Source organism: Daphnia pulex, chromosome 3 (assembly GCF_021134715.1).
Source record: "Daphnia pulex isolate KAP4 chromosome 3, ASM2113471v1".
Lineage (NCBI taxonomy): Eukaryota > Metazoa > Arthropoda > Branchiopoda > Diplostraca > Daphniidae > Daphnia > Daphnia pulex.
In genome coordinates, this window is record NC_060019.1 from 2,090,117 (window position 1) to 2,115,645 (window position 25,529).

General features: G+C 41.1%; 4 protein-coding genes and 2 long non-coding RNA genes across 9 annotated transcripts; 1 reads left to right on the plus strand and 5 right to left on the minus strand.

The window, feature by feature from the left end:
* Positions 1 to 2,416: 2,416 nt before the first annotated feature.
* On the plus strand, positions 2,417 to 5,373 carry LOC124189669. Of its 3 annotated transcripts, XM_046582092.1 has the most exons (4): positions 2,417 to 3,192; positions 3,332 to 3,404; positions 4,075 to 4,158; positions 4,274 to 5,373. In XM_046582092.1, exon 4 carries the CDS (start codon positions 4,383 to 4,385, stop codon positions 5,274 to 5,276), a length of 894 nt encoding a protein of 297 aa, XP_046438048.1. In that variant the 5' UTR covers positions 2,417 to 3,192; positions 3,332 to 3,404; positions 4,075 to 4,158; positions 4,274 to 4,382; the 3' UTR covers positions 5,277 to 5,373. The 3 variants fall into 3 exon arrangements, with proteins under 3 accessions (XP_046438048.1, XP_046438046.1, XP_046438047.1); XM_046582090.1 differs by having other exon boundaries at positions 4,075 to 5,373; XM_046582091.1 differs by having other exon boundaries at positions 2,417 to 3,182; positions 4,075 to 5,373.
* A 98-nt stretch (positions 5,374 to 5,471) lies between these two features.
* LOC124189679 lies at positions 5,472 to 8,242 on the minus strand. Of its 2 annotated transcripts, none has more exons than XR_006872623.1 (6): positions 8,088 to 8,242; positions 6,645 to 6,757; positions 6,394 to 6,577; positions 6,121 to 6,302; positions 5,923 to 6,045; positions 5,472 to 5,859 (listed from the first exon to the last, which is right to left on the minus strand). It is a non-coding gene; the product is annotated as an uncharacterized LOC124189679 (long non-coding RNA). The 2 variants fall into 2 exon arrangements; XR_006872622.1 differs by having other exon boundaries at positions 6,121 to 6,306.
* Positions 7,196 to 8,081, minus strand: LOC124189680. Its single transcript, XR_006872624.1, has 2 exons — positions 7,347 to 8,081; positions 7,196 to 7,278 (listed from the first exon to the last, which is right to left on the minus strand). It is a non-coding gene; the product is annotated as an uncharacterized LOC124189680 (long non-coding RNA).
* Positions 8,243 to 8,493: 251 nt separating the features above from the next.
* LOC124189865 (E-selectin-like) lies at positions 8,494 to 9,693 on the minus strand. The gene is made up of 3 exons (XM_046582344.1): positions 9,628 to 9,693; positions 9,147 to 9,570; positions 8,494 to 9,098 (listed from the first exon to the last, which is right to left on the minus strand). The coding sequence occupies exons 1-3, from the start codon at positions 9,691 to 9,693 to the stop codon at positions 8,494 to 8,496; spliced, it is 1,095 nt and encodes a 364-aa protein (XP_046438300.1).
* Positions 8,858 to 10,797, minus strand: LOC124189675 (sushi, von Willebrand factor type A, EGF and pentraxin domain-containing protein 1-like; the record flags this gene model as incomplete). Its single annotated transcript, XM_046582101.1, has 1 exon — positions 8,858 to 10,797. A coding segment is annotated over one exon (1,047 nt), but the record flags the coding sequence as incomplete, so codon positions are not given.
* LOC124189674 (complement receptor type 2-like) lies at positions 10,797 to 11,422 on the minus strand. The gene is made up of 2 exons (XM_046582100.1): positions 11,014 to 11,422; positions 10,797 to 10,901 (listed from the first exon to the last, which is right to left on the minus strand). Exons 1-2 carry the CDS (start codon positions 11,420 to 11,422, stop codon positions 10,798 to 10,800), a joined length of 513 nt encoding a protein of 170 aa, XP_046438056.1. The 3' UTR covers position 10,797.
* Between the last annotated feature and the right edge of the window lie 14,107 nt (positions 11,423 to 25,529).

Sequence of the window (25,529 nt, forward strand, 5' to 3'; positions counted from 1 at the left end):
ACTTGGTTGGTGTCGTACGTTCTTTTTTCAGTGACTTGATGTCAGTCATCATTTGGTCCTTGAGAAACGGCTTCTTTTTCTTTCCTTTCGGCACAAGGTGCATTCGACTGATCGATGGCATCACCAGGTCAACAACGGGAGTTGTGCTGCATCGCATGAACAGCGATGGCGGTGCAACAGCGGTGACAACTTTATTTTCTCTCCGTTTGTATGATCGGATCCTCTCTGGCCTGGTCGGATTTCTTGTTATAAACTTTTCAATGTCATAGATCGCGTGGGCAGGGACATAGTACGGTGTGCGCAACGGCTTCAACAGTGTGTTCGCGGGCAGTGTTGGTTTAGCCAATGTGACCGGTCTCCGATTGTCGATTTTGGATTTGACAAAAGGAAATTCTTTTTTAGCTCCAGGCAGTTTTCGAATTGGTTGAGTATTCATTTCTGACTTGGAGTTCGTATTCGTAGGTTAATACAGAACGTATAATTTGTATAGGAGCGGAACACTCCCTACTTATAACCTCGCTATCCCGAAATTGTTCAGCAAAGCCCTGTCGCCACTGATTTTGCTACTTTTTTAAATTAATTGTTTAACGAAAATTGTTTTAAATCAGATAATATCAACACTTACTATTTTAGCAATAATGTTCATTCATATTTAAAAGCATTAATCTATTTCAACTTAATCTTTATCTAAAATTAGTTTTCGTTGTTTCGGCGATGCAAGAAGTCCTGTACTGTGGTCACTCTAAAGATTGCCGCAAAAATAAGTGGCGCCAGGTGTTTGCTGTGGCACTCTTGGGATAGCTGATAGATAAGTATGGGCAATCCTCCTATTCCATTTCCAATTTATACGTTCTGCATAAACTTTCACCGTAAATACTGAAGGTGAAATAATTAATTATTTTTCGTCGGTGTTTTATTTAACAACCGGCCGTTACAATGCAGAAGCTAGAACCTGACAACGAGGAAACGGAAACGAAATGAGAAACTGGCTCGTCGCAGTCAGAGTCCCCCACAGTCTCGGACACGGACAAATATGAGTCCGGGCACGGATTCACAGATCGACCCGGAACCTGCTGAGAAATAGGAGATCTAACAGCCAAATTAGATCTTTCATTTTAAAGGTAAATCAGAAAAAAACCACACTCTTTTTTTTTTTTCGTTGATTTAATTTCAATATAATATGTTTGAAGCTGTTTCGATGAATTACAAAAAATCAGTTTTAAAAAATGTTTTTCTTAATAAAATTTTTTTACCATCCATCGATGTTTTTATAACTTAAAAAAATTATAAAATCTTCCTATTTTCTCTTTTGAAATTAACAAACAGTATATAGCCGTACATTTGAGCTAAGCTTGGAGCTTAGCCGAAGCATGATGGGTATGGAGAGATTATCGAATGGTATGGTTTTGGTATGGGTAAGGGTATTATCTGATTTGTTACAGCATGATGGAAATTTTTTAGTAGAATCATTGACCTGAATCAGTTAAACAATTTGTTTAACTGGTATTGCAAGTGAGACGCGTGTCGACTGTTCTCGATCTTTCTTCCCGGAAGCTGAGATAGTCAGATACCTCTTAACCCGCTCTTAACATCGATGAAGGATGTCGAGGAAAAGAAAAAAGTCACCAATTTATAGGAACTTGTATTTATAGAATAATTGTGGCCGAAAAAAAAATTACCGTAAAATTACCATACCTACACGAAAAGTAGAGAAAAAAATCCCACAAAGAAATGTCTGCTTCATCAAATTTATTAAATCAAGAAAATCAAAAATGTTTCTATCGGTATTAGGTCAATTTGTGCGATGACTTGAATGTTCTTTAGTGCCACGTAATCGAATCACGTCACTGTTCACCGGGCACGCCGTTGACACAACCATTGGGTTGCTCAATAATCCCGCGCAACTGAGCCCATTCGCATCTTTTCTGCCCATTCGGCATAGTCTGACATCATCGCATACACGGACTGACCCTCTAGTATGACTTTAGATCATAACATCATCCGGCATTACACCTTCAGCAGCTGATTTCCAATTGGGATTCTAGTATGAACCTAACCCGCGGACGGGACTTCTGTTTTGAACCGCTAGATTCGCCGATAGATCGATCAACCAACGGATCGAATTACAGTGGCGCCAGAGCGGGGGTGTGATCAACTAACGTTGCTCACTAGGGGGTTCGAACCCTGGTATTGATAGGTGCAACTGTTCCTAAGTGACGCCTTATCCAATACATCCACTGTTCCACAATTGTAATAATTTAAAAAAAGGTAATGTTTTTAATTTTAGTAGATGATTGCCAAACATGTAATCTATTGAATTTATTAAAATTTGAAAAAATTCAATTTTTCGTATAGTGGCAACAGTGCCACTGCAACTTGTCATGTTTCATTTTCATTTCAAAACAAACAAATAACTTCGTCTGCAGCAACACCTCAAATAAAAAATAAAGAATCGAACGTTTCGTTGGTTTCGTTTAGGAAGTAGTAATTTAGTATAAAGATTTCACTTTTATCAGAAAGACAGTAGTTGAAAAAAGATGAGTAACAATGGAGTTAATCTTATCAAAGAATTAAAAACTTGTATCAAACTAAAGCTAAAAAATATTGTTTTAGGCCTGCAACAAGCCACAATAGCCCATTCTTCATTCTTCTCCAGGCGGGGAAGAAGTAAAATTTATCCCCAAGTGTCTAACAGGGAATAACCATACCATGGCAATTGTTTTGAAAAAAATTTGGATTTAAAATGTTAGTTACTTAAAAGCCATGTAAGGAAGTGTGAGTGATACTTGGGCTTGACCTTGAATCGATGTAGTAAATTTCAACAGTTTCAGAATTATTTCTTTACCTTATTATTTTATCACATCTCGTTTTTGGCATTGGGGAGGCCCAAAAGACAGGAATAGTGTAAAAAATAAGTAAGATAAGTAGCAAGAATGGCCGGCTTGAGAGAAAAAAACGTTCATTTGTGGAGGCAATTACATTGTAGGCTACTGCAACCGAAACTGTAAGAGTAGAATTTATAGAATGAAATTTGGGATCGCTAGTCGCTACCTCCATCAAGTTCAGGCGAGTTCAGGCATGGTCAAGGTCAGTAATATTTTGTCACGGTGTTTGCTATTGGATGACACCGTGCAAAGAGCTTACCTTCATATTCAGTTCACGTTCGTCCCGTCCAATCGTCAGTAAATATGCGTAAATATGGAAATTTCAACCTAGCATAAGAATTAATTTCATTGACCCATAAAATTCTTATTACCACGTTTAATTATGTGTCATTTCTACTGTTCCGACATTTCTAATTTTTTTTCATTTATTTCCTTGTCCAAAACAGATTAACCCTTAACGTCTCCCTGCGTCTCCTTTGCGGCCTGATCAAAGAAGAGAAAGCTGATGGCGAAACAGACGTATGTATGCTATCATTTCGTGCCCTACAATCATAAGTTTTTGTTGCACACAACTGCAAACTGGATAACGACTTTATGCCCAATCTCCGGTAGTGAATTCAAGAAATTCCTGATTGTCAGTAGTCTCTGCTGTTTGACCAGTGACGCGCGTATCATTTAGACTTAAAAAATGTGATAGGCTATAATTTTTCGATAATGACGATGGCAATAGATTCATTTAATGGGGAAAGAAAAGGTTGCTGGGCTTGACTTGACAACAGCTGAGCATTTTCAACGGACACCTTTTTGTTTAAGAGCCAATTTTTTTTTAACGTAGACTGTGACCGAACATGAATTCAGGATTAAATCTTTTTGTTTCCAATGACACATTATGTTCTGTTGAGATGAGAAGCTAAGTTATTAGATATGTTGGTTATGTAAGTTAGTTATGTAAGCTTTGACATTTTTCAGTCGTCAGACCAATATTGAAATTACGCAATAGGTATAGATGGCGCCAGAATCTAAGAAAAGTGTTATGTAATCATTGACACTGACTTCCGCATTTAAATTAAATTTACTTATTTAATATTAAACTGTTAAAACTATTTTTTTATTGAATAATATTCGGAAAAATATTTTACATTTGATTAACATGATTACTAATTTGAAATCATTTAAATTTTACTTGTAGGGCCGTTTAAACTAGGAAAAATGAGGATGCCACTGCTGCTAGTCAGACCAAAGGTTACTTATAGGGGACCGAATTTTTTCTAAAGTAAATCGAATTTCAGAGATCAAAACTTGAATTCAGCAACCATGTCTTCCACCAACATGATTATTTCTCTCGTCTCTGTCTCTACTGCTGTCATCTTCGCGGGTCTCTTCGCCAGTTGGTGCGTTCGCACAATACGCACATTGATAAAATCTCCATCCAAATCGGAGCTGAAACTGCAAGGATTACCAGTACAACCGACCCGCCAAGATGGCCAACCCGAGTCGATGAGATTCCAACGTCGAATCCAATCCACAATGGCGGCGTTCATAGAAAACGGAATGGACGATGAATTGGCACCTCTTGTCGTCTCTCGTTTGGAATGGTGCAACCAAATCAACCGCTACCTGGACATGTTGAAGAATACGCCAGAGTCAATCGAGAGTGTGGCGAATGGCATCGAAGTCCTGATGAATTACCACCAACTTCATCGATCGGAAGCGGAACAAGACCTCGTCGATGCCATTTTCAGCAGAGCTTTGAAAAACGGAAGCATTTCTCACCTTTACGCCAAACTGTTGAAGCGACTTAGGAGCGGCGACCAGCAGAAAGGCTGGACACAAAACATCGTCCGTCTCTTGTTCCAACTCGCCGTCGAGGAATTCAACCGGCCGCTTGACAGTGACGACGAAAATGGCAAGTCGAGACTCGAAAAATTCAACAACGTCAAACTGATGGCCGCCATTTTCAAGAGAGAAATGCCCGGAGTGCCGGACGGTTGGATCACAGACTGTGCCGAGACTTTAATCTACCGTCTCGAGACCGGAGTCACTGAAGAATCGGTTAAGCAACTCTGCCTCTTCCTGACGACGCTGCTCATCGCTGAACCCGGAGAAAATTGTGATTCGATTACCCCGACCCGACAGAGACAATTGCTGACCTGCTTCGAGGCTCTGGAACGAGCGGCAACTCCACCCAAAGTCCCTCAACAACCGGACGTGAAAATACAGAAATCAGATGCAACGACACAGACGTTGAAACCTGAGAGCAACACGGACACTTCTACGGACGAGTCGGACACGGATTCAGAGACTAATGGCCTGGAACCTGCTGAAATCCGCACGAACTCGGCTTCTGCCTCTGACAACCGGATGAATAAGAAGAAACCGGATAATGCGTAAACCATAACTGAGAGCAAAGTTCTGATCGTACAATTAATTTCTTTTTGTCTTCAATGTAATACGTTTGAAGCTATCGATGAAATACAAAAAGTCTTTTAAAAATTAGTTTTTTCTTCTTTTTTTCAACATTTCACCGTAAATAATAAAGGTGCATTACATAATTATTTGTCAGTAACAACACATTTTTACAGTAACAACCCATGTATTTTTCCTTCACGAAACAACAAACATTTGTTGACATTTAACTAGACCAAACAAACAAACAAAAAAAACAACTTGTTGAGAAATTATTCTACACGATTAATTAGTAATAGCGTGCAATTGTGAACTAAATAAACAAAGATTTACTAATTTGAAAAAAAAATGCCATCTTTCAGTTGCTGTGGGTACGCGATTTAAATACCGTGTTGACAACGGTCCCCGCTGTATCCAGGCTGACAAGTACATTTACGATTGTTGGAATTGCAGGAGCCTCCATTTAGACAAACCGTATCGCATTGAGATTCGCAAACCGGAGGCTGACCTGTCCATTGGCCGTCTGCCTGGCAAACTAATATGGCACTACTTCCCTTTAGATGGCGACCTGCATAATCAACGGCAATCGCATATGTATTACTCAAATAAATATTTTTAAGGGCAAGTTTACCATGTTTGCAGCTAACAAGAAGTCGATCCTCGAAGTGGTACTGTCCACTTCCAGCATCAGCCTCTCCACTGATGACGACCACAGAAGCTGTTCCTTTAGCAACTGGATGACTGCAGTGCACTCCTAAATGAATCAAGTGGCCCAGTTTAATCATCTATGATGGCCTTTATTTAAACAGAAGATTAGAAATGTTTTTACTCTTGCATAGCCCTTGACAGTGGACCACTGTTGATTGTGCAAACACTGAAGCGTCATGTCACCGACCGGTGTGAACCCTTCCTGGCAGCGAAGAATCAATTGCGTTCCGGTGTTTATTGGCTTTCCGGATGCCGGAGCTATCGTGTGGGGAACGGTTGGAGGAGGCGCGAAGCAAGTCAGAGCTGGCTGATGGAAATTTGCACATTTAGGATTTAGCAAAGCCAGTCCGCAAACGGAAAGTATTTGAATCATTTATTCGGGGTGACGCTATACCTTCACACTGAGGCGACACGGTCGACCAAGTATTCCATCCGCCAGGCAGGTGGAATCGTCTGCGCCGATTAACCGATAGCCGGTGCTACAAGCGTAGCGAACCCCGTCGCCAATTCGCCATATTGCCGGCCAGTTCCCATCACAAATCCTTGCAATGGCGCTTGAGGTTCATTGCACCATACTCCTATAATTTTTATTTGGTTTTATTATTTCATAATTAGGGTCAATTTTGTAATCAGACTTGATAATACTTTGACATTGTGGTCCTCGATCGCTCCATGTTCCTTGGTCCGTGCAAGTCCGTTGACCCGGGCCAAAAAGTTGATATACACGATTGCACGTGTAGTGAGCCGTAGAATGATAACTGGAAATCAAACCAAACATTAATGACATCAATCTAAATGAATTCCTTGAGAAATAAAGTTACACAGCAGCGGTAGAATACTTACCTTAACATACTTTAGTGGGCCAGGATTACTTACAAGACGAAACTACTTACGAGCTTAACATACTTAAATAGTTTTTTCATACTTACATTTTGTAAGTAACGAGTAAGCATGTAAGTATGTGCCTCCAACATACTTACTTGAATAAAAGAAAAGCCTTCTGTAGGAATCGAACACGGGTCTCTCGCATCACAGTCAGATGCTGATCCGCTGTGCCATTCTTGATATGATTTAACTAATTAAATAACCGTTATGAATCAACGGGGGGGTTTAGGACTTAGAGATTTTTATGTCCAAACATTATATTCAATTTTCTCTCCTAAAGCGGCGAGCATGTGCCCTTATTCATTTTTTTCACAAAAATGATTTACAGGAAAGCTGCTTTAAACTCGGTACTACCAGTTCCTTCAGTAGATATAAATAGGGCAGCAAATTTTTCCTACAATTAATGAAAAAAAGGAGTTATATTCCTTAAACAAGTGGTTTACATGTATTCTAGAGTTCTACCTGAACGATGGCCATATTTCTTGAATAATGCTCATGGATGGACTGAGAAACAAAGAGCAGGGCCTCGTAGGTCAGGAAATATCTTTGTCGCAACATAAGTAGCAAGCCAGCCTCCCATTCAAATTCACTAAACGCAGCACCATGAGTGAAAAGGAGGGATTCAATTTCACGATGAGCAGCAGGAACCAAATTTTGCTGGCCAAAATGTTGGGGTTGTTGTTCGTGATCAAAATCATGCCTATCTTCAGCTGATGATTGTTCAAGACCAGCCCTGACGCCATCAGTTGTGTTACTACTAGCAATAACAACATCTTCAATGGACGTGGGATCACTAGCCTCGTCGACTAACAAGTTGAATCCAGTAGTCGATATATATAGGCTAAGCTCAATCAAATTTCAAAAGTGAGCAAAAGTACAAGTACAAAGTACAAGTATGTTATTAGCTGTTTAAGTATGTATACGACGAAAATAAGTATGAAAAATAGGTATAAGTATGTTCGTCCAATATACTTACAAATTTACAATACTTACAAATAGTTGAACATACTTACAACTCCCTAAACTACTTGATATTTAAAACAGATAGTGCTTGCAAGTATGAAAATGAGTTGTAAGTACGTTAAAAAATATTTCAAGTAGGAAATTTTCCAAATTAAGTATGAAAAAAGCCCTACTTGACAAATTCAGTACTTTTAACCTACTAACATACTGGAAATTAAGTATGTTACCGCTGCTGTGTACCCCACGGCCAGCTGTTGATTATTGAGCTCTTGATTGTCCGAAATCCAATTGGTCAACTGGACAGTTCCATGTTCCGGATCTCTCAAAGGCGGACAAGTAATCAGCTGGCAACTAGGCGGGCGATCGCTCCACGATTTGTCCGTCAGACACGTTACAGTGGCCGAACCGACCAGGTTGCAAAACCCGGTTTGCATTCGAAACGAATGGTGGAGCCCGGAACGAAACCACCTACTGTCCAGGATCCATGTTCCAGGGCTTCCGGTACTGCACAAACGACCGGATCACAGGCAGGATCTTCTCCCGACCACCGACCGTTACTCAAACATGTTCTAGATTCGACTCCTAAACATAAGAAAATTGAAACAAAGTCAAATTTGCAACAGCTTAAAATTTAAAATAATTAATTTCATTTCATTTGCGTACCAGAAAGGCGATGTCCGGTCTGACAGGAGTAGGAAATCGTATCACCGACTCCTGTGCCGCGGACGACGGCAAATCCATTGTCGATATTCGGAGGATCGCCGCACGAACGAGTCGCACAGACGGGCATTGCTGGATGCGACCAAGTGCCGTCCGGCCTGCAAGTGATTTGCTCCTCCCCATTCAGTTGATATCCTTCCTGGCAGCTGAAAGTAATCCGGCTGTCCAGAATTGAGCTCGTTCCGCTGACAGTTCCATGTTTCGGCACCTGGACATCTGGGCAGCGAATGGGTTGACAAACTGGAATCTTCTGCTCGTCCCATTGTCCATCATCGGCGCAGGTTAGTGCAGACATTTGGGGGTCTTCCAGCACATAGCCCAGCCGGCAACTGAACTGGATCGTCTCGCCAAACCCGTACGAACTTTTCAGCGGTTGCTTGAATTTGAAATCACCGATGACTGCTTTCCCAGTTGACAGTTGTTTCGGAAGAGAACACAGCTGAGCTTCACATTCCGCTTTTCCTTTCCAAATGCCGGCCGGACCACAAGTCAAATTGGATCCGAGTAATCGAAAGCCGGGATCGCAACGGACTATCGCCGTGATGATATCCGGTCAAATGACTTTCGATTGGATTTGACTATTCGGTGGGATCGGCGGAGACTCGTACGGCCACGGAACACAAGCCGGAAACGGATGATTCCAGTCGCCCGTCGACGTGCATTCGGCCAACGCGCTGCCCACCAAATCGTATTCGTCTTGACAGGAGAATTTCAATGCCATTGGGCGCTGTTGGCGGCCCGTCTTCTGTCCATCCGACGGCGGATAGACGGGCGTGATGATTCCGTCTTCCAGTATGTCGACAGACAGACAAATGGCTCGGACGCACGTCGGTATCTGATCTTCCCAATCTCCCGAAAAAGTGCACGCCACCCGGTCTTCGCCCGTCATGCGGAATCCGAAATCGCATTCGTATTTGACGGAATCCAAATTTGAATATTCCTTTTTCCCGTTTCCGTCCAGTTTGCCGGTCTTGACGACGGGCGGTTGAGGGCACCGAATCAGCTGACACGTGGGCGTTTCCGAGACATTTCATTTGCCCGTCTCCAGACATTTGGCCACCTTGGGGTTGTCGTCGGTCAGCTGGTAGCCTTTTTTGCATCCGTAGTGGATGATTTGACCAACCATGGCCGCTTCCTCCGTTTCGTTGACGTTGGTCACTTCATTCTGAACGGGACGAGATGTTTACCCATTCTGAGGGATGACGGCCGGCGGGCAGGAGACTCTGGAACAGACGGGCGGTTTGGAAGACCAAGAGCCGTCGGCCAAGCAGCGCCTCTCCACGACGCCGGAATCGTTGTCGGATTTGACAATTACGTAACCTCTTCGGCAGGTGTAAACCAAAATGTCGCCGTAGGTAGGTAGGTAGACTTCCGGATCTAATCGAACATCCGCTTGTTTGAGTGAAACAACGAAGTTGGCAACGAGGCCCGGATTGGGACACTCCACCGGGCGACAGGTGGGCATTATTCCGCTCCAATTTTCGTCATCTTCGCAGGACAAACGTTCCGGGCCGTCTAATTCGTATCCCGGATGGAAAACGAATTGAACGACTGAACCGTAAATGTTCTCCTCGGCCCACGTGACAGTCCCGTGCTCCATGGTGCTGGGCAGACGCTCGCAAAATATCTGATGGCACGACGGCTCTTGGTCCGTCCAATCGCCGGATGGCAAAGAGGATTGTTCCCGCGCTCCGACTAATTTGTATCCTTCCTCGCAGTCGTAGAGAATGACAGATCCGGTGCCGAGACTGGTGGCCGATCCGCCCACTTCGAATCCCATGTATCCGTGCTCAATGATGTCCGGGATGGAACACGTTCGAGGAACGCATTTGGGCTTGGCTCCGCCGATCCATTCGCCATCGCTTCCGCACGTCCTCTGCTGCGATCCGCTCAGCACGAATCCTTGGTCGCAGCGGAAGAGCGCCTTCAATCCGAAATTGGTGGACGTGAAAGTGACGGACCCGTTGGCGGGAGTTTCCGGCTCGCTGCACACGTCTTCCTGGCACCGGAACGGCTCGTTGGAATTGGATTCCGCGTCGCTAACGCTCCAGGTCCCGTCCGAATTGCAGACCAAAGTTGCCGGCCCCGAAGTGGCGCCGGCCTGGAAGCCCGTGTCGCATTCGTAGGTTACCAGTTGGCCCGTTTCGAAACCTTCGACAACAATTGTCCCGTGATCCGGGTTGTCCAATGCCGGACACGTGATTCCGGAAATCGATGCCAGAGTCCGGCATTAAGGTAGACCCTGGGGCATCCAGCCGACTGTTCCAGCACATCTTCGTCGTGTTCCACCCTCCAGCAGGAAGCCCTCGTTACACGAGTAAACCACTTCAGCACCTGTCGATTAATCGATTCAATTCAAATTTTAAAAAATAAGGAATGAATTCTTATTTGTCTACTCTGATTGGACTTTTAAAATATTCACAGACTGGATGGACACTGTTCTTGCCCGTGTAGAAAACGGTTTGGGCGTTGACCATTTCACCGTCAACAGCTGACGTGTAGACCCAGGCGCCATTGTCGATCGCATCCGGCGGAGGACACTCTTCCGGCAAGCATTCGGGAATGTTGCCCGACCAGGAGCCATCTTCCAGGCAAACTAGGAGGTCGGATGACGTGCTGTGGAATCCATCTTGGCAAGCGAAATTCAGCTCCTCTCCGGCGACGAACGGTTCGGCGGCCGATTGGGTCCCGTTGCAAACGAGCGGGGCTTCGGCGCAAGCGACGGGCAGACACTGAGGGGCGACACCCCATCGATTATCGGCTCCGCATTCGATCCAGCTGCTGGCGCCCATCAGTTTGAAGCCGGAATAACACGTAACCGGGGCTTTGCTTCCGAAAGTCTTTCTCTTCCGCATAGACTCCGCCGTTGTCGACGGTCGGCGGGGAGCCGCAGTCGACTGGCATGCAGACGGGCAGGGTGGCTTGTTTGTTGCGATCCAGCCAAGTGCCACTCTCCGTGCATTCGAGCTCGGCCGGACCGAAATGCTCGAATCCAGACTGACAGACGTAAGAGGCCACCGATCGGACACGGTCGTTATCTGGGCGAGAGAGCTGGACAGTGGCGTGATCAATTTCCGGAGGCGTTCCGCACTGGATGGGCACTCATTTGGAAATTTGGCCGATCCAGAATCCTTCGTGACTGCACTGGACCTTGGCCGAAGATTCCAGCTGGTAACCAAAGAGACAAGTGAACGTCAAGATGGAGCCGGGCACAAGAAAGTAGGGCAGATCTTCCGGCCACTCTGTTGGTGACGATGCCGTGCTCGACGTAAGGTGGGCGTGTGCACGCCAGAGGCTGGCAAACCGGAAGAACGTCGTCCCATTGCCCTTCGTCTTGGCAGGTCAAGGAATACGTTCCATCCAGCCGGAAGCCGGTCGAACACGGAAAAGTAATAAGGTCGCCAACGGCGTAAAATTCCTGCGACACGGGCGGCTCAATCTGGGAGCCGTTGACGGGCGGAATCGGTGGCTCACAAGTGACCGGAACGCATTCAGGCGGATAGCCGCTCCATTGGCCGTTTCCTCGCAAGTGCGTAATCCGTCGCCGGACAGGCGGAAGCCTCTCGTGCAGTTGTAGGAGACGGTGTTGTCGTAGACGAAATTGGTTCTGTTCACCAATCAGTTGAGAATGTATCCGGGAAATCCGCAACTGACCCGTTGGCATTCCGGATCGGGACCGGACCATCCGCCGTAGACGAGACAAGATCGACGAGACGACGGAGTCGAGAGGAGGCCCAGTTCGCATTCATAGACGGCCTCGTTGCCTTCGACTTTGACTCCGCCGTGTTGCGGCGGAATTGGATCGGAGCATCCGCGGCAAAAAATCGACTCCTCCACTCGAATTCCGCGGCGCAGTCCGTGCTTGAAATCGGCCCAGGTGATGAGGTTGCCACGATATTGGCTGCTGGACTCGCTGTCCAGCTGGTGGCAGGAGAGGGTCAGGCCGGCGATTTGTTGGTCGTCCAGGACGGAATCCCACAGTTTGACTCCGTACAGCTGGCCGACGAAGGATTCGGCATTGCTGAACCCTCCGGCGCGGACGTCCTGCTCCTGGCCGAGGATGACGGTCCCGTTGGGATGGATCGACGAATTGCTGGCCAATCCGAATCCCTTGTCTTTGAGCTCTCCGTCCGAGTAGATGCGCCACTGTCCGTCCGGTGAATTCCACGTGGCGCAAATCAGGTGCCAACGCCCGTCGTTGGCCGTCACGTCCGTCACCACTTTGGCGTCGTTGACGTAGAGAACGAAGCCGGAACAGTCCGTCAAGGTCAGCGAATTGGCTTCGTCGTCGGTGGCGTAAGAGAAGACGGCGCCGTAGTTCTGCTGGTCCGTCGTCTTGATCCAGGCGCACATGGTCATCTGTCTGAGCGGCCTGGCGTTCGTCCGAAGTCCGCCCTCCCAGACGGCGTAGTCCAGTTGGCCGGCGCTGGTGAATTCTAAACTGAAATCGGAATTGACGGCCGTGTCGCAAGTCGATCTGACCACTCCAGGCGGGCACAAACAAGCAAAGGATCCCAGTCGGTTGACGCAGGTGCTTCCGGCTGCGCACGGTTCCGGCAGGCATTCGTCAACGTCGTTCTAGCAAAGTGGGCCGTCGTAGTTGACCGTTGAGCGGCTGGTAGAATCCGACCGGACAGGAGAAACAGGGGGCCAATCCCGTCTCGGAAACCAGTCCTCGTGGACAGACGGACTTGCAGTCGTCCAGACGACGGGCGCCTCGGCGCCATGTGGTCGAACCCGACGGGCAAGGAAGGCAGTTTCGCTGCGAGGACTCGGTCTGGTACGTTCCTTGCGGGCAAGTGCTGCACCGTTCCAGTCCGGTTGTAGATTAACTTCCAGCCAAACATTGAGCTGAGCATTCAAAAAAGAATTATCATTTTGCTGATTGATTTCATGGCGGCAAGGATGATTTCTTGGTCGTCAAATTTTCTGGATGCACTTTGCTTGAAGAAATTAAAGTTAAAAACACTTCTGAATGTGAAAAACATTCAACAATTTCAATTTTGAAACATTGGTTGTTATTTGTCGTCAAATAATGTCAGTGTTGTTCCTCCAAGAAAATCAAAACGTTTAAAATTACAAACAGCAAAGTAAAACTATTGAATTTACTTACATAAACTATTAAACTTAATGCTGTAGCATGAAACAATTCAATAAGACTTACAGGAATATATGAAATTTAAAGTTTACCACTTTCTACTATCAACGTGATTGTTTTTCACATTGACATGGTTGCCTATTTTTCTGCAGGAACAACACTGGAACGATTTCCTAACAAACAACTCATGTTGGATTCACAAAAACTTAGTTTATCAAATGATTTCCATTAACTTTTATCTCTAAAAGCATAGAGAAAATAGGAAATTTTGTGTTTTCCGAGATGTCTTTGCTATGGTGAAATCTATTGCAACGAAATATTTCGTTGCGCTAACTAGCCATTTTGGCTATTGCAACGAAATCTTTCGTTGCACCACGATGATATGATGATCCCATGACCACCTGTCCCCAGAGAATATGGTTTCGAGAAGTTTAAAAGTTTGTTTGTTGTTGTTTGACACTTTAAACTGTTTGTAGCAGACGACATAGCCATCTAGCGGATTAACATTGCCATAGGGGAACGGGTGGGGTAGTCGGATAAGGCGTCAGTTAGTAGTACTAATGTACTAACAACTTGACCCCGAGTTCGATTCCACATCCGGGTACATCCATAAAAAAAAGAAAAACAATTAAAAGAGTCTTTGACCGTAGCGTAATTGCTGCAGTATGGGGTCAGTCTCAAGACGATACCTGTGCGCTTCAGGTGAGATTTGACTGCAGCATGCTCTACTCAGGATTTCAAGGGGAATTCTGGGCTGCAATGGGTCCTTAAGTGTAAATTGCCCAAATGACGGTCTGCGATTGCTCACGCAGACGGTCCCACCCCCCACTGACGGGGAAGCGAGTGGCGGAAAAAAACCGAGCCAAGGCGAATCTATATAAGATAGAAAAGCAAGCTTATCAGCTCGCCGCGAAGGGATGGTTGCCACCCGTTTCGGCCCTTTTTTTGGCACTTTGAATTTTGGTGGTTTCGGCACCAATTTTTTCCGTTTCGGCACTGCGATTGTATTTTTCGGCACCGCCACCAGAGGTGGTCCTAAGTATTGGTATTTCGATGCATGTTTTCTTAGCCTTTTTTGTCCGTTTCGGCACTATTATTGTCTGTTTCGGCACCGTCCCCAAAATTCGTAAACAATAAATTCCACTAGGTGTCGTGTTATAATATATTGTGAAATTTTGCCCACTTTGTTCTTAGACGCTTTATTATCAAGTGCTATATACATTTCTCAGATGTTAGATTATCCATATATAATAAAAGAACAAGCTTATTGGGGGAGGGGCTTATTCATGTGTCAACAATGTGTCAACACAGGCTCCTCCCCCAATAGTCGTAAGCCAGTTGAAAACTGTCTTAAATGACAAATTCAGGGCCTATTGTTAAGTCGGACATATTCACAATTCAAAATTTCCTACACAGACTTTTTGGTCTTAAAACAGGATTTTTCTGTCACAATTTAATATCCTTGCAAGTTATTTACGTTTAGTTTGCTCAACTCATATGTTCCTATTTTTACAAATAAAGTTCAATAATTGAAAAAAAAACCATCTTTTAGTCAAATAACTACAAAACATATATGCAAATATGGTTGTTGCGTCTAGGTTGGGTCATCAATTATTGCGTCATCACGGCGATGCTATGGACATCTGATGGTGATTTATTTGACCTAAGGTGTAAAATTTGTAGTCGCAACCGCCAGATGTCACTAGTCGTGAAGCAATTATTTTAGCAGTTTTTCATTTATTACAAGAGAACTAATTAAGTAAATGCAATTATTTTTGTTCTGGTCGCACCGCATATTTTTTGTTTAATTTTTAAGACCAAAAAGTCTTAAATCTGTCGTAAAACGCACGAGCTATGGAGCGTTACATACAGACAGACATACAAAGTGACATGGCTTTTTTTTTCTGCGTATGCGATTATTAGCTTCGCCCTTCGGGCTCGCAATAATAAAACAACAAGCTTTTGGGGGAGGAGCCTGTGTCTGTGTCAACACAGGCTCCTCCCCCAAAATGGAACATGCCCAAAAAAGTCACCACCAGATGTCTAAAGCATCGCCGTGATGACGAAATCTTCAAGTAAGTTACTGGACAGATTTTAAGCGATAAAATCTTTAACGGGCAGATGATTAAGCTACAGAAAAGCGAATAGTAAAACAGTCCGACTTTATGCTAGACCAAAGTTCCCCGGATTTGAACGGGGCTCAGGTTACTCGTTTGAGCAAATAAAAATGAATAAAATTCGCCGGACGGTGTACAGACTGCACGGGCAATTGACCTTCTGACCAATTGACCTGCACGGCAATTGACCCCTCGGGCAGACTGCACGGCATTGACCTTCTTAAGGATGAACAGTCGCGCGTAGTCCTAGCATTACGTGGTATCCATTGAAAGAAATCGTCTTACCAAGTTTGTTGTCGCAAAGTTTCAACGCTGAACTACCGATATCTGTCGTCGTAGCTAGGTGAACCACTCCGCCAATTAAACTTGCCACCGACCTTCCGCCTTTCCAAGCCTAATTCACGAAAATAATTCACGAAAATGCCGAGGTTGCCGATGAGGCCGTTGAAGCCGTTGCGCACACCGTACTATGTCCCTGCCCACGCGATCTATGACATTGAAAAGTTTATAACAAGAAATACGACCAGGCCAGAGAGGATCAGATCATACAAACGGAGAGAAAATAAAGTTGTCACCGCTGTTGCACCGCCATCGCTGTACATGCGATGCAGCACAACTCCCGTTGTTGACCTGGTGATGCCATCGATCAGTCGAATGAACATAGTGCCGAAAGGAAAGAAAAAAAACCGTTTCTCAAGGACCAAATGATGACTGACATCAAGTCACTGAAAAAAGAACGTACGACACCAACCAAGTCAAAGGTCCAGAAGAAAAAGCTTCCTAGAGTAGTCCTGAAGCACGAGTCGAAGGTGGCAGTAGCGGCTGAAATCGCCAAGGCCATGAAATCGAAAGCGCCAACTATTAAGAAAGAGGCGAATTGGAGTCCTACCTCATCAGTCCTTACAACACCTGCAGCGCAGCCTTCGATTAAGTTAACTTTACGACTGAAGGCAAGGGCATCTCCCTCGAAGATCTATTCGTCAACTGAATATGAGATTGTGAAGCTGAAGAGTGAAGATGTAATTTGATGTAATAAGATGTAATTTGAAATTGATGCGATATCTGTGTAATACTTTCGGGACAATATAATCAACATTTTATTTTAATTATTATTGATTTTTCATTGATTGATTTGGACTCCATTTAAAGAGGGCAGAAGAAACAGTCAGGGGGGGAAGAAACAATTCTTAAATTATTTTTCAGATCCAGTAAATTTGATATTTCTTTTCACCATTAATGGTGAAAATATTGAGAATTATGATTTTTCATAAAGTTATTAGTTTGAATTCCAGCATAGGATCATTTGATCGCATTTGATTTGATTATCCAGTTTTGTCGTGTCCACCATGCAGCACCAGCCCCCTTAGAGTGCCAATAATTGTTGACCTAAGCGCATTTGACACCCACTCCCCGAGATTCCGTTTAACTTTAGGGGGAGAGGGGGGCTAGTTGGCAGGGTCACTTTTTGTGAATTTATTTGAATTTTTTTACCACACATTTTGCAAATTGAATGAATGAATCAGATAAAGATTTCTATTCTCTATGAATTGATTGTATTTGTTTACAATGTTCATTTACACGAAATTGTGAAATTGAGAAAAACTGCAAAAAAAGTCTGCCAACTTGCCCCTTCTACGGGTAAGTTGGCAGCTGACGATTCTCCATTGCCCCAAAATTTCTAGGTCGAATTTTGAAAACTTGCAACTCAGCATCTCGTGAGAAATCTGTATGCCAACATGCCCCTAAAAATTTCTGCCAACTAACCTTACAGGGTGCTTTTCGAACAAAAAAATTGATAACTAAATAACTTTTTAATATAGAAATGTCGGGTTTCTTTTAAAAATAAGACAAACATTAATTCTTTTTTCCTTGGGTTTTCTGACACTCTTAGAGTTTTATACTATGAGAAAAATAAAAAGTGCTGAGAGGCCCCAAAAAATTTTTTGCCGTTTTTTTTTCTTTTTGCTATAACTCCTGTTGGGGAAGTCGTATACTTTTGAAGTTTTGTATGAGCAATCTGGGTGTTGTCTTTCATATTTGGTGTAAAAGGCTTGATTTGTTTTGGTCTGTAAGGGGTCTAACTAGTTAAATGCAAACTTACCCCACCTGCCAACTAGCCCCTCTCTCCCTATTTATTCAGCAGAGTGGTTGGATTGCAGGAGTACTATAATGTTATCCCATGGGATAACCCGGGATAACCATGAAGAGATAAGATATTTCAGCGATCTAATCCGCTCTTGTCTAGTCAATTCAAAAGTTACCATCACCTTTATAATCGCATTTTTCATTAATGAATGGAATGCACGATTTTATTCTTTTGATGGAAGGAAATTTTTTTACCCGTTTTTTTTTCATCGGTTCTATAAGTGCTATAATAGCGCCGCGTTTCCTTGTTTTGTTCTTCCGTAAACGCTGAGACATCTCATTGCGGACTAATGGATAACGTCAAGTATGCCCGCTATCCATATGTTCCTTCCCCAATATTGATTGCGAGCCGGAAGGGCGAAGCTAATTGCGAGCCCGAAGGGCGAAGCTAATAATCGCATACGCAGAAAAATAAAAACCATGTCACTTTGTCTGTCTGTCTGTATGTAACGCTCCATAGCTCGGGTATTTCACGACAGATTTCAGACTTTTTGGTCTTAAAAATTACACAAAAAATATGCGGTGCGACCAGAAAAAAAATAATTTCATTTGCTTAATTAGTTCTCCCGTAATTAATGAAAAACTGATAAAATAATGGTTTTACGACTAGTGACATCTGGCGGTGGCGACTACAACTTGTTTACTTTAGGTCAAAATAAATCACCACCAGATGTCCATAGCATCGCCGTGATGACGCAATCTGTAATGTCCCAACCATGACGCAACAATCAGAATTGCATTTAAGTTTGCAGTTATTAAACTAAAGAGTGGTTATTTTTAAATTTCAAAATCACTGAACTTTATGTGTAAAAATAGGAAAATATGAGATGAGCAAACTAAACGTAATTAACTTGCAAGGATATTGAACTGTGACAGAAAAATCCCGTTTTAAGACAACAAAGTTTGTGAAGAAAAGTGTGAATAACAGATTCACAACAGATTTCGGACTTTTTGGTCTTAGAAATTACACAAAAAATATGCGGTGCTGCCAGAACAAAAATAATTTTATTAACTTTGATAATGGATCGAATTAGAAGACAAAAAATAGATTGTTGGTTATAGCGCTGGCATGATAATGAAGAGGGCCATGGTTCAAGTCTCATAATAGATTTACTTTTTTTAGAATAAAAATATTGTTTTGACCCATGCCCTTTGTTAACCATTACTCAGACAAATCAAAATTTCGCGATAGAAGTTTTTTCCAGAAAATTTCAGAGAAAAAACATAGAATTTACAGAAAAATTCTGAAAAATTAGGAAGGCATTAAGCAAAAAGTCCGACTTAATAATAGGCCCTGAATTTTTCATTTAAGACAGTTTTCAACTGGCTTACTTTATCCCTTCGTGGCGAGCTGATAAGCTTGCTTTTCTATCTTAATCGCATACGCAGAAAAAAAAGCCATGTCACTTTGTCTGTGTGTATGTAACGCTCCATAGCTCGTGTGTTTTACGACAGATTTCGGACTTTTTGGTCTTAAAAAAAAAAAAAATGCGGTGTGACCAGAACAAAAATAATTCCATTTAGTTAATTAGTTTTCCCGTAATTAACGAAAAACTGTTAAAATAATTGTTTTACGACTAGTGGCATCTGGCGGTTGCGACTACAACTTTTTCATTCTAAGATTTTAAAAAATCACCATCAGATATCTATAGCATTGCCGTGATGACGCAATCTTTGATGTCCCAACCATGACGCAACAACCAGATTTGCATTTATGTTTTACAGTTATTTGACTAAAAGTTGGTTATTTTTAAATTCAATTATTGAACTTTGTGTGTAAAAATTGGAAAATGTGAGTTGAGCAAACTAAACGTAAATAACTTGCAAGGATATTGAACTGTGACAGAAAAATCCAATTTTAAGACCAAAAAGTCTGTGAAGAAAAGTGTGAATTTTGAATAAGTCCGACTTAACAATAGGCCCTAAATTTGTCATTTAAGACAGTTTTCAACTGGCTTAGGACTATCCCTTCGCGGCGAGCTGATAAGCTTGCTTTTCTATCTTATGTAATTCACTTCCGTTCAACTTCGACATCTCTATTCAGCATTCACCTTCATTATTTTTAGCTTTTGGCCCACTGATAATTCAGCTCTGATGTCTGGCATATCTCGATCACGCCAAAAACGATATTCCTATTTAAGTATTGTGCTGTACGAGTGACTAATAGTCATCCGGATCAGTCTCCATTCGAACTCGGCGTTACCCTCAAATGGGCAATGGATCTTTTTCTTTTATAGAGCGAGGTTCCGATAGGAAATACTATAGATTTCCATAACCGACCCGAAATTGTAGTATGTAAAGCTTTATGAGATTGAAGTTAGGAGAGTCACGTATATCAACTAGCCAATTATGTCGTTAATTATGTTAATTTCATTACTTTGTAGTAACACTTTTTATTGGGCTTACACACGCTTACACACTAAATTACATGATTTGGGCGAACCGGTTTAGCGATTTTTTAAAATCATGTTCAGCACACAGACTTCAAGTCTTATAATGCTTGCATCAGCAGCTGGTTCAGTCCAACATACGGTCATGATTTGAGTCCTTTTGAAGAAATAACTTATAATGAAAAATCTAGTCTGTTGCAATAGTCAATTCGGTAACTGAAGCCCACCCAGAATTATAGTGTGTAAGTCTTGTGAGATTGAAGTGAGGAAGAGTCAGCACGCTTAACAAGTAAAGCTGTAAAAATCAAGTAAGTTCTTTCTTTTTTCTTGTTCTTTTTTACCTTACATGCAGTAGGCCCTACCTACTAAACTACATGATTAGGTGAACTGGTTTGGCGATTTTTTAATCATATTCATTTTTTTTCGTTGAATCATTTAATAGTTATGTGATGAAATACCAACATAAAAAAATGCCGAAAAACAAAAAATTTAGGGTTAAACGGAACAGAGCAAGGAGTAAAATGGAACATCGTTTTTCTCTGCAACGGCTTAATTATATTAATGGTGAAAAGGAAATTCATTTTCCTTTCAGAAGTGCTATATTTTTATTTATTTTATAGAGAAGAAGTGGAGATACTATCAAAACAGTTTTTTCGATCATTTTTACTTTGTTTTTCTTTCCAGGGGGCGTTTTTCTGGAAATAACGTTGATCTGGCAATACCTGTTTTACCCCGTTTTCCATGTCCCGTTTAACCCGAACCCAAACAACATGAAATAAACTACATTATAGCTTACTTAGGAACACATTTTTTTATAAAATATTAATATCATCTTAAAATAGACAAAAAACCCTATCAAACAGCTATCTGGGTTTTATAAAAATATTGAAAAAGTATTACGGAAATGAAAAACTAAACGTAAAAAAAAAATTTCCGATTCCAATTTTGTTGTTTTTCCCATAAAACTCGACAAATGAATCATAATTTCAATAAAAAAAGTTGATAAGATAAATAAAACATCCTTTAACATAAGCTGTATACATTTCATAATTTTTAGACAAATAATGCATATAAAAATTGCCCTATACATTTTACATTTAGCACCATGTCCCACATAGCCCCGGTCTCCCCTACCATATACAGACTATTACATTATATGTCCTTTCTCGATTTTCGCTAAACCTTGGACTTATTATTAACATTTTTGGGTGTAAAACTGTAAAATTTTCAGTTTTAATGCACAGAACAGTATTTAAAAATCAATAATACTTAGTTGAACAACGAGTCACTACTCATAGATTTTTGGCCTTCTCCAGACATTTCACCCCGTTTTTCGATCTTAGCTTAATTAGCAGAGATATTCACGATTGAAAATCTTAAAAAAATACGCTATTTCTAACGATTTTGATTTCCTCCGACTTCATCCTGCTAACAATCTAGCGGCCGATATTTAAAAGGCTTGGGAAAATTCTTCAACTGGCTATTTCGAATTTAAATTGAAACAACTCTAAATTAAATTAAACAATTTTAAATTCTAAAATTCTTCTCTCGGCTAATTGAAATTCCGACAATTCTGTTTTTATTTTAAAAGCTAAAATATTTGCTTATATCACAGACACACAAATATCTGTCATAAAAAGGTTGGTCAACCGAATTAGTAGTCGTTGTAGTGGCCATGACTTTAGATTTGTGTGGCGAAGATGACTGGTTCAAGTCCGCCTCCCACCAACATCGTTTATCGTGAACATCGGCGTGAATGGGTTAGGGTATTTGTAGCCTAGGTTCGGTACTGACGAAATATTGTGATGAAAAAATTTTCAATAAAAAACACGACACTGTCGCACAACAATCAATTTCAATTGATAATGGATGGGATTAAAATGCTAATAATCGCATACGCAGAAAAATAAAAACCATGTCACTTTGTCTGTCTGTCTGTATGTAACGCTCCATAGCTCGGGTATTTCACGACAGATTTCAGACTTTTTGGTCTTAAAAATTACACAAAAAATATGCGGTGCGACCAGAAAAAAAATAATTTCATTTGCTTAATTAGTTCTCCCGTAATTAATGAAAAACTGATAAAATAATGGTTTTACGACTAGTGACATCTGGCGGTGGCGACTACAACTTGTTTACTTTAGGTCAAAATAAATCACCACCAGATGTTCATAGCATCGCCGTGATGACGCAATCTGTAATGTCCCAACCATGACGCAACAATCAGAATTGCATTTAAGTTTGCAGTTATTAAACTAAAGAGTGGTTATTTTTAAATTTCAAAATCACTGAACTTTATGTGTAAAAATAGGAAAATATGAGATGAGCAAACTAAACGTAATTAACTTGCAAGGATATTGAACTGTGACAGAAAAATCCCGTTTTAAGACAACAAAGTTTGTGAAGAAAAGTGTGAATAACAGATTCACAACAGATTTCGGACTTTTTGGTCTTAGAAATTACACAAAAAATATGCGGTGCTGCCAGAACAAAAATAATTTTATTAACTTTGATAATGGATCGAATTAGAAGACAAAAAATAGATTGTTGGTTATAGCGCTGGCATGATAATGAAGAGGGCCATGGTTCAAGTCTCATAATAGATTTACTTTTTTTAGAATAAAAATATTGTTTTGACCCATGCCCTTTGTTAACCATTACTCAGACAAATCAAAATTTCGCGATAGAAGTTTTTTCCAGAAAATTTCAGAGAAAAAACATAGAATTTACAGAAAAATTCTGAAAAATTAGGAAGGCATTAAGCAAAAAGTCCGACTTAATAATAGGCCCTGAATTTTTCATTTAAGACAGTTTTCAACTGGCTTACTTTATCCCTTCGTGGCGAGCTGATAAGCTTGCTTTTCTATCTTAATCGCATACGCAGAAAAAAAAGCCATGTCACTTTGTCTGTGTGTATGTAACGCTCCATAGCTCGTGTGTTTTACGACAGATTTCGGACTTTTTGGTCTTAAAAAAAAAAAAATGCGGTGTGACCAGAACAAAAATAATTCCATTTAGTTAATTAGTTTTCCCGTAATTAACGAAAAACTGTTAAAATAATTGTTTTACGACTAGTGGCATCTGGCGGTTGCGACTACAACTTTTTCATTCTAAGATTTTAAAAAATCACCATCAGATATCTATAGCATTGCCGTGATGACGCAATCTTTGATGTCCCAACCATGACGCAACAACCAGATTTGCATTTATGTTTTACAGTTATTTGACTAAAAGATGGTTATTTTTAAATTCAATTATTGAACTTTGTGTGTAAAAATTGGAAAATGTGAGTTGAGCAAACTAAACGTAAATAACTTGCAAGGATATTGAACTGTGACAGAAAAATCCAATTTTAAGACCAAAAAGTCTGTGAAGAAAAGTGTGAATTTTGAATAAGTCCGACTTAACAATAGGCCCTAAATTTGTCATTTAAGACAGTTTTCAACTGGCTTAGGACTATCCCTTCGCGGCGAGCTGATAAGCTTGCTTTTCTATCTTATGTAATTCACTTCCGTTCAACTTCGACATCTCTATTCAGCATTCACCTTCATTATTTTTAGCTTTTGGCCCACTGATAATTCAGCTCTGATGTCTGGCATATCTCGATCACGCCAAAAACGATATTCCTATTTAAGTATTGTGCTGTACGAGTGACTAATAGTCATCCGGATCAGTCTCCATTCGAACTCGGCGTTACCCTCAAATGGGCAATGGATCTTTTTCTTTTATAGAGCGAGGTTCCGATAGGAAATACTATAGATTTCCATAACCGACCCGAAATTGTAGTATGTAAAGCTTTATGAGATTGAAGTTAGGAGAGTCACGTATATCAACTAGCCAATTATGTCGTTAATTATGTTAATTTCATTACTTTGTAGTAACACTTTTTATTGGGCTTACACACGCTTACACACTAAATTACATGATTTGGGCGAACCGGTTTAGCGATTTTTTAAAATCATGTTCAGCACACAGACTTCAAGTCTTATAATGCTTGCATCAGCAGCTGGTTCAGTCCAACATACGGTCATGATTTGAGTCCTTTTGAAGAAATAACTTATAATGAAAAATCTAGTCTGTTGCAATAGTCAATTCGGTAACTGAAGCCCACCCAGAATTATAGTGTGTAAGTCTTGTGAGATTGAAGTGAGGAAGAGTCAGCACGCTTAACAAGTAAAGCTGTAAAAATCAAGTAAGTTCTTTCTTTTTTCTTGTTCTTTTTTACCTCACATGCAGTAGGCCCTACCTACTAAACTACATGATTAGGTGAACTGGTTTGGCGATTTTTTAATCATATTCATTTTTTTTCGTTGAATCATTTAATAGTTATGTGATGAAATACCAACATAAAAAAATGCCGAAAAACAAAAAATTTAGGGTTAAACGGAACAGAGCAAGGAGTAAAATGGAACATCGTTTTTCTCTGCAACGGCTTAATTATATTAATGGTGAAAAGGAAATTCATTTTCCTTTCAGAAGTGCTATATTTTTATTTATTTTATAGAGAAGAAGTGGAGATACTATCAAAACAGTTTTTTCGATCATTTTTACTTTGTTTTTCTTTCCAGGGGGCGTTTTTCTGGAAATAACGTTGATCTGGCAATACCTGTTTTACCCCGTTTTCCATGTCCCGTTTAACCCGAACCCAAACAACATGAAATAAACTACATTATAGCTTACTTAGGAACACATTTTTTTATAAAATATTAATATCATCTTAAAATAGACAAAAAACCCTATCAAACAGCTATCTGGGTTTTATAAAAATATTGAAAAAGTATTACGGAAATGAAAAACTAAACGTAAAAAAAAAATTTCCGATTCCAATTTTGTTGTTTTTCCCATAAAACTCGACAAATGAATCATAATTTCAATAAAAAAAGTTGATAAGATAAATAAAACATCCTTTAACATAAGCTGTATACATTTCATAATTTTTAGACAAATAATGCATATAAAAATTGCCCTATACATTTTACATTTAGCACCATGTCCCACATAGCCCCGGTCTCCCCTACCATATACAGACTATTACATTATATGTCCTTTCTCGATTTTCGCTAAACCTTGGACTTATTATTAACATTTTTGGGTGTAAAACTGTAAAATTTTCAGTTTTAATGCACAGAACAGTATTTAAAAATCAATAATACTTAGTTGAACAACGAGTCACTACTCATAGATTTTTGGCCTTCTCCAGACATTTCACCCC